Source organism: Echinops telfairi, unplaced genomic scaffold (assembly GCF_000313985.2).
Source record: "Echinops telfairi isolate 266 unplaced genomic scaffold, ASM31398v2 ScPeMD7_7414;HRSCAF=8452, whole genome shotgun sequence".
Classification (NCBI taxonomy): Eukaryota; Metazoa; Chordata; class Mammalia; order Afrosoricida; family Tenrecidae; genus Echinops; species Echinops telfairi.
In genome coordinates, this window is record NW_022111314.1 from 613034 (window position 1) to 624288 (window position 11255).

At 63.3% G+C, this 11255-nt stretch overlaps 2 protein-coding genes across 4 annotated transcripts in view; both read right to left on the reverse strand.

Annotated features, from left to right (window-relative positions):
* Positions 1–4677, reverse strand: part of COL20A1 (collagen type XX alpha 1 chain) — a 23834-nt gene extending 19157 nt beyond the window's left edge. The window contains exons 1-2 of the mRNA XM_045296972.1: positions 4481–4677; positions 2895–3002 (exon numbers count right to left, since the gene is read on the reverse strand). Of these exons, the coding sequence (XP_045152907.1) occupies positions 2895–3002; positions 4481–4544 (172 nt within the window). The 5' untranslated portion in view covers positions 4545–4677. The remainder of the gene's footprint in view (positions 1–2894; positions 3003–4480) is intronic.
* A 3784-nt stretch (positions 4678–8461) lies between these two features.
* The window catches only part of ARFGAP1 (ADP ribosylation factor GTPase activating protein 1), an 8427-nt gene continuing 5633 nt past the window's right edge, over positions 8462–11255 (reverse strand). For 2 of the 3 annotated variants that reach the window (XM_004716041.3, XM_045296961.1), the window contains 4 exons: positions 10991–11047; positions 9780–9839; positions 8952–9028; positions 8462–8866 (listed from right to left, as the gene is read on the reverse strand). In XM_004716041.3, coding sequence (XP_004716098.1) covers positions 8524–8866; positions 8952–9028; positions 9780–9839; positions 10991–11047 — 537 coding nt within the window. In that variant the 3' untranslated portion in view covers positions 8462–8523. The remainder of the gene's footprint in view (positions 8867–8951; positions 9029–9779; positions 9840–10990; positions 11048–11255) is intronic. The other variant, XM_004716040.3, reaches the window with a different exon arrangement.

Here is an 11255-nt window from a genome sequence, read left to right on the forward strand (position 1 = left end):
GCCGGTCACGTGCGCTGTGTCCTGGGACTGCTGGCCACATTTATCCCCAGGAGCTCGGTCTCGTGGACAAGAAGGCAGGCACGATGGCTCCCCACGTGACCACCCCAATGCCCATCACGGAACAACGAGCCTGCTCTCGGGACGTTCCCACAGTAAGAGTACGGGACCAGACAGCAGACACCCCCACACCACTGGGGCCGGGCTCAGGGGATGGGCAAAACCCACCTGTGGCACTAAAAGTAGGGGCGGTGGTTGTGGCTGGGTGTCCGGGGGTCAAGATTGGTCTGTCTGGAGGGCGCCCCCCGTTTTCCCCGGTGCCTGGCACTTTGGGCCAATGCACGGGATGATGCCAGGAGACCACACAACACAAGGCCAAAATGCTATCCTGAGGCTCTGGACCGCAGACAGTTAAAGGGGAAGGCAGACCTCAGGACCGGACGGCACAGAGGCAGGTGTGCTAATGAGATGAGCCAGGGCCTGCAGGCAGAAAACCAGAGGGACGCCCGTGCCAGCTTCCCCCACACTGGGAGAACTGGTGACAGAGTGGGTGATGCCTTGGGCTGCTGACCACGAGGTCAATGGTTCAAGCCACCCAGCTGCTCCCCAGAAGGATGTTGCTTGGGCTTCAGTGCAGACCAGCAGAAACCCAGGGGGGCAGCTCTGCTCTGTGCAGGGGCCCCTCTGAGTCAAAATGGATGCGGTGGGCATGAGCTCAGGCTTGGAGAGGTGGGCGGAGTACAGCCCGACAGACACAGGAAACTCCAGAGAAGACAGAAGCTGTGCCCAGCTGCTGCTTCAGGAGACCAGAAAGAACCCGAGGGTGTTCGACTTTTCTGCAGGAGGGGTAGCAGTGACCCGGAACTGACGGCATTGAAGGAAGACGTTGAAGCCGCACAGAAGACACTGGCCGTGAACTGACAGAAGGGGCATCACGACGTCTCAACGTGGATGCAACACGGGGGCTCCCGCTTACCCACGCCCACGCCGAGAAGAGCCTGTGCCGGCTACCTGGCCAGCGGGCTGGCCGAGACCCGTATTCGTGCCCCTTCCAAAGAAAGGTGATCCAGCTAAGAGTGTCATTAACATCAGCCCAAGTAAAACTGCTGAGGGTACTAAAAATGAAATGGACGCAGCAGCACGTTACAGGGGCTGTAGACATGCCAGCCAGATCAGGAGACGGCACGGAAGGGGCGTCATTGCTGAAGACAGAAAATTCTAGAAAGATGTTTATCTGACTGCTGCTGTGAGGTGCCCAGTCGGTTCCGACCCCTAGAGACCTCGCCTGATGGAAGGAAACACTGGCCGGGCCAGCGCCAGCCCCACCGTGGTTCCCACCCTTGGGCCCGTGGAAGTAGCCATGGCGTCCCCATCTCCGCTAGGGCCACCCTTCCCCTTTACCAGGCCGGATGTCCTTCTCCAGGGACTGCTCTCTCCTGACAGCGTGTGCAAAGTGTGTGAGACGAAGTCTCCTGCCTGCGCACCTCCGAGGGGCACTGTCTGCTGTGGTGGTTCTTTTACAGCTGTGGGACCTTCAACCTTCTTCTCCTGCTCCCTGCTCCCCACGCCCCGCTCCCTCTCTGGTCTTCCCAGTCAAGGAAGACTTCGACGCCCACAGGGCAGCCCGTGGGGGTCTCCAGAACAGTCCGTGTGCAGCTGAGCTCCAGCCGAGAGGCAGTCGCTGAGCAGAACAGAGGGACACTGAGTGCGTGGTCGAAATCAGGAAAGGCGTGTCCCCTTGTGCCCTCTCACTGGACTTATCCAATCCGTGCGCTGGACAAGTCATCTGACAGCGGGACTCCCACGAGGAACGCATCAGGAAGACGCGTCAACAACCCGAGATACGCAGGGGCGGCCCAGGAGGGGGCCTGATGCAGGAGGACTTAGGGGTGAAGGTCAAAGACCTCAGCCTTCAGTGTGGTTCCCACCTCCACTGACCACCGGGCCGCTCCGACGGGCGTGTCTCAGACTCCCTTTCACTCAGGTCCACGGCCAACACCCGTGGAAGCAGCAGCTGAGAAACCCAAGCAAGGCTGCCCTCTGAGGACGCGGGGCGCCTGACCCAGGCCATGGTGCGCAACCCCCTCACCTGTGTCGGGTGAGGGCCAGACAGTGAATAGGTGACCGGAGAAGAACCGATGGCTTCCTTAGCAGGATGGGGAAGAATACTGACCACACGGGGCGGCCCTCTGTGAGCCCATCGGTCGGGAGGAAGGGCAGCAGTATGCGGCTTACATGTGAGGACAGCTTCACCTCCCGCACTTTGGGCCTGTGATCAGGAGGGGCCAGTCCCTGCAGGAACCCATCATAGCGGGTGATGTGGAGGGCTCCTGGGGGTCTGCTATGATGAGCCCAGGCATAAGGAGGACTGGGCGGCGGGCGCAGGGCCAGGCTGTGTTTGTGGTCCTGGGGCGCCACTATGGGTCGGTTCCCATGCAGCCACACCTAATCCAACGGCACGTGGGTACTGAGTCAGGATGTGTGCCCTTACCACACATAGGAAGCCTCCACTTTTAAAAACCAGCTGCTGTGGCCGTGTGGCCGGTTCTGTGGGCCAGCCTCTAGGAGGGCCTCCTGTAAAGGGACTGCTCTTGTCCTCACGGCCATTGGGCAAGGTGGGCGTCAGAATAGACCCAGCGAGAACAGGGCCCCTGGTTCCCTCGGGTGCAGGGCTCAGCCTGCTTGAGTGAGCCGTGTGGCAGGAGCCCCATCCAGGAGGTGAGCGGTGAGCAAGGGCCGAGCAGTGAGGCCGCACCCCACCCCACCCACAACCACACGGGGCTCAGGGACTCAGTTGCCTGAGCTGGGCCTGGAGGGGGACCTGCGTGCTGGCCATCTCGCTGCTCAGAGAGGGCAGAGGCCAGGGGACGGCCGTGAAGAGGTGGGGGTGGCCTTACCTGCCATGGGCTTCACCTGCACCAGGTAGCCAAGGCCACTGTCCTCCACCTCCCTCCACGTCATCTGTAGCCGGTCCTCGGACAGCACAGACAGCCTCAGGCCTCTCGCTGAGAAGACAGGACCGATGTCAGGTCAGGGCTCAGCCCACCTCTCCCCAACCAGCTGAGCGGGGCCCAATCTCTGCATGACCGGTCTGAAGGGACAAGGCCTGCGCTGAGAGGTGGAGGGGCCCCTCCCCTCCAAGGGCAAGAGGATGACAGGGTAGCTTCAGTGAGAGCAGTGTGGGGGCCGGGGCGGGGGACTCAGCAGCTGCCCCCAGAAGTCTGCCTGAGTCTGGGAGCCAAGGGCAGCTGTGCAGCTGCAGAACCCCTCCTGCCCCAGCCTAGTCACGGAGGGGTGATCCCCGGGAAGGAGGTGGGAGTGAGCAGCATGTGGCTCCACTGTGGCCCGCTGGGCATGGTCAGAGATGCAGCCTCACAAAGGGCCGTCCAGGGCGGGAGACGGGTGCAGAGGAAGCTGACCTCCGGCACCAGGAGGAACGGCTCCTCAGGAAGTTTCCGGGGCCGGAGGGCTATTTTGGGAACCAGGGACAGAGAGGGCTTCTTCTGGCAGCCCCAGGCACTGGGGTGCCCCCAGGGGGGTGGGGTGGGGCACACAAAGGCAGGATTCAGGCGTTGCCCCAGGAGTTGGGGGCAGAGGGGCCAGCTGTGTGCCAGGCAGCTCTGGATCATGAACAGCCGTCTGTTCCCGAGCTCTGAACCCATCTAGGACACTGGGGGCCCCAGCCTTGTCCAGACAGCAACAGCAGAATGGGACCCCCAGCCACATTCCAGCCTCCAAGAGTACATCTCTCCCAACCCCATGGCTCTTTACTCAGTTTCTCCCTGAGGCCCAGGTCACAACCCCTATGTGAGCATGGGGAACCCTATGGGCAATCCCACCTGCTGTGTCCAGCCAGGGAAGAGGCCGGGCCTTCGACTGGAGGGCCAGCAGAGGCCGCGTTTGGCCAGACCAGGCACCCCCACCTGCAGTGCCCCAGAGGCCCTTCAGATAGACCGACAGACAGGAGTGGAAGCTGTCCTTGAGCCCCCTGGGAAACAGAGCCAAATAGGGCTGAGTCTTGCCCACCTCCCCAGACCCAGACCCTGGTCTGCTGGGAGGGCAGAGGGTGGGAAAGGTCTGCACAGAGCCTTCTGGAAGCACAGCGGCACCCCTGCTGGGCCCAGCGTCCCACCCAGCACCCCCACCCCCACCAAGTTGTCTGCTTGGTCTTGGGGGCCAAAGTCTGTGAGCTGCTGCCGGTGGGTGGGCGCAGTCGGGGAGGTGCTGGAAGAACTGCCTCCCCAGAAGGGCTCCCAAAGGGGCACCTTCACCCTCACAGACAAGCGGGACTTGCCTGAGTACATGCTGGGGAGGGGAGGAGTCTGCAGTCCCTAAAGCACTGGACTGTGGAGTGGGATCTGGACACTGGGAGCCGCAGAGACCCAGACCCAGACGGGTCACCTGTCTGCTCCAACCACTCAGTGGCCTACAGTGTGGCTGATGAGAGCGAGGCGGGGCCACTGTTGGTTCCGCCAGACCTTACCTAGGCCCAGCCCGCTACCCAGGGCAGCACCCAGCCACAGGCCCAGGCAGACGCACAGGTTCATGGTACTCGGCCTGCGAGGGGGAGGAAGAAAGGTGACTGGCCCTGGGCACCCAGCAGACGGTCTGTTACCCCCGGCCACCTCCTCCCATTAACCCGTGCCGGAGCTCCAGCTGCTCCCACTGCAGGCTCAGGGTCTGCTGGGATGATGACCCCCTGTCCCCTCCACTTCTGAGGGTCTCCCAGTGACCCCTGGGCCCTCCCCTGAACCCTGATGCTGCCGGGAGGCTCTGGAGAGTCTGAGGAAGTCCCACCTGCAACATCCCCAGGTCCGGAGTGATAGCCCCCACCCCCACGAGGCCAGCCCCTCACTGACCACTCTTCCCCCTCCCTGGGAGCACCCCCACAGAAGTGAGCCCCGCAAAGGAACACCCCAGCCCAGAGGGCCTGGCCAGGCTGAGGTCTTGGCCTTCCTATAGTGACCCTGCCTGGCTGGCGGAATCTCCCAGAACCACAGGGTGGCCACACCTGCTCTTAGTCCCATACCGTCCCTCCTTTGGGCACTGTCCCGAGACCCCCAGAGGGTCAGTGAGTGGCCAGGGCCACAACCACCCCATCTTCCCAGGTCCTGTCTCCCCAGCTCCTGAGCCCCCCCTCTGCCCCCATCAGAAGTCCCAGACCTGCAGAGACAGGGCCAAGCCCCCCTGCCTCCTCCTCTTCCTTCGAGGATGGCCACTCCGTCCAGCTCTGGCCACTGGCTGACAGGGCTTTATGTGGAAGTGTCACCACCCAGCCAACCCCTCAGCTCCTCCCCTTCAGGCCAGCCCTCCTGAGGGACGCTGGCACCAGCTGAGGGGCCAACCCCCTCAGTCTGGGGCTCGCACCAAAGGGGTTCATGAAGAAGCTGCTCAAGACTGACCATCAGGGTGGCCAGGTGAGGGACACAGGTGGTCCACTTGGTCATCCTTGCCTTGAGCCCTGGCCCCTCAGGGGGGCAGCCATGTCCTCTGGGGCACCGGGGCTGAACTACCATAGTGCGTGTGGGCTCGGCCTGGCCAGCCCAGGGGACTAAAGCCCCACGTGGTCGAAGGTGGAGCGACCTGACCTGGAAATGCTTGGGAGGCAGTACAGCGGAGTCCTGGGAGCAGAAGTTGCTCATTGAACTGCTAACCACAGGGCCAGCAGTTCAAAACCACCAGCCGCTCTAAGGGCGAGCTACAAGGCTCTGGGCTCCTGGAAGTCCCGGGACATTGCCCCCTGTCCTGAATCAACTCGATGGCAGTGGGTGCTTGTCTGGGATTTTCAGATCATGCCAGTGTCCCAGCTGACCCCAGCACTGCCTGCACAGACATCTGGCCCTATGGGGAGCCCCCTAAGCTGCAGAGACTGGGAGGGCACAGAATGCCAAGGCCGCTGAGGCTCAGGGCCTTCTGTCCCTCCCAAGCCTGCACACCTGCCCCACGTGGGGACTGCGCAGCCACACCCTCCCCAGCAGTCAGGAGCCCACAGGAGGCATCGCCCTGGGCTGTGGGCACACGGGTGAGGCAGCACTTCATGGTCCAGAAGCCCAGGGTTGGAAAGTCTCTCTCCACCCCTCTCCCTGGGAGGCTTCACACTGCACCTGCATACCAGGGACTGAGACCCAAGCGACCCCCTGCAGGACGTGGGGTTTCAGGACCCCCAATACTGGCTGTCCTGAGTGCTAGTGTCCCACGAGCCTGGGCTCAGCTCCCAGAAAGGGCTTTCAGGGACGTGCCCCCCAAACCCAGAGACCCCTGGAGGTCCTAGCTGTTGAGTGAGCTGCAGTGAACTCCAGGAGCTGAGGTCACTGCTGTCGGACCTGACAGCCTGGCAAGGAGACAGGGAGTCAAGAGACCCACTACCCTGAGGGCACAGGGCAGGAAGGTCTCCTGGCTGGCTGTAGGCTTGTGGCCTCCTCCTAGCTGAGATCCCAGCAGCTCCCGCAGACCTGCACCAGGGCCAGCATTAGTGCCAGGCTGAGTGAGCCCCACGAGGCACTCACCCACAGGCGCTGGTGCCCCATCTATTCAAGGGAGGCTTGTCCAGGGTCACAGCTCAGGGTGGATAAGGCCAGGCCAAGCCACCCTGCCCCCAAACCCTGGGGTGTCCCCCCACCAGAGGTGCAAGGCAGGGAGGTGATGGTTAGAACCTCCCGAGCCGGTACAAAGCTCAAACCAGCCGCTCCCTACAGCCACCATCGTGGGCTCCCCCACCGACCCCTGCTTTCCCCTTCTACTGAAGCTTCTGTCCAGCTAGCAGAACCCCAGGGAACCCCAATCCCCCACCCAATAAGCCTTGAACTGCATGCCCTCCCTGATGTCTCCCCAACACCCCTACTAGCTTGAGCCACCCTCAGGCTATCCTACATCCAACTTAGACATTTGTCAGCAAATGGGGTGACCACAGGTCATGGTCCCCATACTGCCCCAGGGAGAAGTGGGGTGGCAACAGCCTGGGTCCATCTTCAGTCACTCAGTTGACGGCCCAGTCCAGTGGGCCCATCTTCAGTCACACAACTGCCAGTCCACTGTCCATGTGCTGTACTTAGCTCCCACAGCAGGGCATCCAGGCACCGGGTTGCCTGCAGGGACCCACTGTGGACAGCCCTGCAGGGCAGCGGGCCTCACACGGATCCCAGAAGCTCCCAGGCTCCCATGGCATTCCCATGGGACCTTGGGCCACTCTGTCATGCAAGCGAGAGTGACGAAGTCATCCTGGTGGACCAATCAGTGGCCTGCTCAGACAGCTCAGTTTTCGTGGGAAGCCGCTGTCCCACCTGCGATGTGTGCTACCACCTGGTGGGGATCTGTGCCACTGCACACATCTGAAGTAAGGCCTGCCCCCAAATTCATCCAGGAGCCCCTACACTCTATCACACGCACCCCACCTCCCATAGGATGCTTTCCCCTGGATCTCGGCGGGCCTCTCATCCCGAGAACAGTGGTGGAACCAGCCAAAGCAGAGAATATCAAGTCGTGAGAACGGAAGGGGTCCTTTCTTCCATGAAGGGCACTGGGGCCCAAGGGGAGGGGTGTAGGAACAGACACACATGTGGACGGTCCAGCTCGGGGACTAGACCCTGGTCAGTGGCACTCATCATGGCTGCAGCTGTGGCCCCGGGCCTGCCCTTGCTCCCCCCGTTGGCCGAGGGCATGGGTGTCCACAGGGCAGTTGCACCCCCGGGTGCTGCAGGCTGAGGGGAGACCCGGGGTCTCTCTTCCCATCGTCAGAGGGCTGCGGAGACCTGGCTCATGATCCAGGGGCAGCCAGCTGGGAGAGGACACCACACACCACATGCCCCTTTCGCCTGAGGGCAGGTGGCCCAGGGCCCTGGGCACATGCAGCGAGTCTGCCCAGTAAGGCGGTGACAATAAAACAGCATGGGGTCCCACCCTGGCACGTGGGCAGGACCACCAAAGGGAGAGTTCTAGAAGCGGGGCTGGGGAGGGGCGGCAGGCAGCATGCTGTGGAGGGCAGGAGGCCGAGCAGCAGGCACGGGGTGGGTGGCACTGAGGCTGAGGGCTGAGCCCCCAGGCAGGCCAGCGGGCTCGGGGGCCAGACTTTACGTGCACCCAGGTAAAGGCCGCAGAGGCGGTAGGTGGGTCCGTCCTCCCACCCGGGCGAGGCTCTCCAGGGAAGGCCTGGGGTAACGCCCAAACAGCCACCAGGTTGTGAGACCCATGTGGAGACTGGACAGCCCAGAGGTTTGCTGCCCACGTGCAACTGGGGGATGAGGCTGAGGGGAGGGCAGGGCCGGCTAGGGGTTATCTCCAAAGAAAGGGGCTCCAGTGGGGCCCTCAGTGGGGGCTGCTCCGCAGGCGGCAGTAGCGCTCAGCACCTGCCCTGCCGCTGGGGTGTCCCTTTATTGGACGGCCTCGGGGCCGAGAGCCCAGGGGAGTGTGCTCACCTGACCAGGGCATCTGGACCCAGGGGACTGGGAGGCTGCTGCTCATTGGGTGGGGGTGATGTCTCAGGACTTGGAGGGGGGGCAGCACTAGGGCAGAGGGCAGAGAGCGGGGCAGCTACCAGTCCTGATTGTCCCAGCCCTCATCAGTGGGCGCAGGGGGCGGCGCTGGCTTGTGGATGGCCCTGGCCCGGCCCTCCCCGGCAGCGCCCTCCCAGTGCTCCCAGCCGTCACTGTTGCTGTCCCTGTGGTTGGAGCCGGTGCCCGAGCCCCACACGTCCCAGCTGTCCGAGCTCCGGTGCTCCGTCGAATTGTCGGCACACGTCCAGCTGCTGCTGCTTGGGGACTGGCGGGCTCGTGGGGCCTCGGCGCTGCCGAAGGTCTCCCAGAAGCTCTGGCTGACAGCGCCGCCCTGCCCATGGTCCCCGCTGCTGTTCTGGTAGCTGCTGCCCTCCGGGGGTCTACAAGAAAGCCTGTCACTGCCACCTCCTCCGAGGGCACCCGAGTCTCGTCCACACGATGCTGGGGGCTCCCACCAGGGCTCACCTGTCGCCAGGCTCCTCGGCTTTTCCAGAGAAGAAGGTTGTCATGTCTCGCCAGCCCTTAGTGCCCACACCCTGGACCTGGGGGACACCCGGCAGTGAGCTGTGCACAGCCCTACACTCGATACACAGATTCACACGCGTGACAGGCACACAGCCCCCCCCACACCGTATACAAGTCCACACATGCAACATGCACACAGCCCCACGTTACATACAGCCACGCACAGGTTACACAGCCCCACAATTATCCAAGGCCATACATGTGACACCGCTTGCACACATCACATGCAGTCCCATACTGACTAGTCACCCACGGTACACACAGCCTCACACACGTTCCATGTAACCCTGTAAGGTTACACAAAGCCCCACAAGTGTTACATGCGGCCCTACACACATTACACATGCACATTACACACAGCCCAGTAGGGCATTCCACACGGCCCCACACGTCACACACGTGCCTCTGAGCAGAAGCCACTATTGCTCCGTCTCCCCCGCACCCGTGTGCCCGGCACAGGCTGTGCTCAGGGCTCCCAGTGTCCCCCTGGCCGCCACTGAGACCAGCCCAGAGGGTCACGGAGCAGAAGGAAAGGCCCTGCGCCAGCGTGGGCCCCTCCAACACGCGCCACTCACCAGGAGGCCGGCGGCCGCGGGAAAGCACAAGGGAGAGAGGCGACAGTTAAGGAGGGTGCGGGAGCCCGTAAAGCCATTTCTACGCTCCACGCCGTCAGCAGCCCGCATCTAAAGGACGCTGCGGCTGCCAAGCGGGGGTTGGACAGGAACACGGAAACTGGCTTTGCCTGGGTCCGTGGGCCAGGTCGCCTACCTTGGATGCGAGCTGAGACACCCCGCTGGACATGTCGTCCAGAATCCTCCCCTCCTTCACCTGTGGGCAGACGGGATAATGGGCAGAGCCTCAGGCAGGCGCGGTGGGAGGATCCCCCCGCCTGCACGTGACCCAGGGACGGTGACAATGGGGAGCGGGGACCCCATGGTGGGGTGGGCGTAGGGGGGCTCTGCAGGCCCTGAGGCCGTTGCGCTGGCCCCTGCAGCAGGGACACGTGATACTACAGTGCTCACACCCACAGGACCTGTTAACAACATGTCCGCATCGTGCTCAGGGACCCCAGGGGTGGCGGTGCTGACAGCGGGGATGGAAAGTAAAGCGGAGCCCACAGACGCAGGCAGGAGAGGGCGCAGCTGAGGCGAGGGGGGTGCAGTCAGAGGGTTAGGAGAAAGAAGTGAAAAACAGCAGACAGACAGATGCTACACCAGCAGGGCTGGCGGGGAGTTTGGACAGACGTGCAGGGCTGGCAGGGGCCCTTAGGAGCACACGTAGGCTTGGCAGCGGTCATGTGCACAGGGCATTCGCCTCAGCAGCCAGCACAGCGTGCCTGTGCCCTGGCAGACAGCCCCGCACCCTGAGGGGAGGAGTCACGGGGCCGGGAGCTCAGGGCCACAGCCTCAGGAGACACCATGGTCAGTCCACAAAGTGGCACCTGGGCTCTAACGCTCACGAGCAGCCCTCAGAGGGTAGGCACTGGCCTCTCCCCGTCCGGAGGGGAGCAGAGTGAGGACAAGCACAAGACGCACGGAGCCAGGGAGTCCAGCGGACAGACAGACCACAAGTCTGTCTCCACGGCCCGGAGACCAGGGAGCTAGTGGTGCCCGGCTACCAACACCAACGGCTCTGAAAGGGATGCCATCAGGTCAAACCCCTAATGGAGACCAGACCTCCTGGTCAGGCAGCGACCAGCGGGATCCCCGAGACCATGACCCTTAGTCACCCTTTAGGTGGAACTGAGCTCAACCCTCGGCGAGAACCAACCATCCGAGGTCAGAGGGCGGTAAGGAGGCGGGCGAGATGGAAACAGGAAGCACAGGGCAGGAGCAGGGTGGGTGAGGGTGGCACCGCTGAACGCAACACCGTGATGGCATGCTCCCGAGCCCTCGACGAGGGCGTCCACAGAGCAGGGGTTGCTTCCCCTCGGCCCCCACGCGCCCTCCTGGAGGACGGGGTGGCCGGTCACCAGGTACCTTCTCGTGAGCCGGCTTGAGTACATGCTCGTTCAGGCTGTGGCCCAGCTCGGAGGCCTGCGGGGAACAGAAGGCGTCACCCAGGCCGGAGCCCCTCGGCACAGCTCAGCGGTTGAAGGGAGCCCAGATGATGTGCTGGGGCCCAGGCCCACGTTCGGCCTCCAAGGTCGCCAGGGCATCTCCTGGGGCAGCTTCTTGTCCCCAGAGGACACCATGCTGGAAGGGGCACCCACCCACCAGCCAGCCTGAGCGACCCCCATGTGGG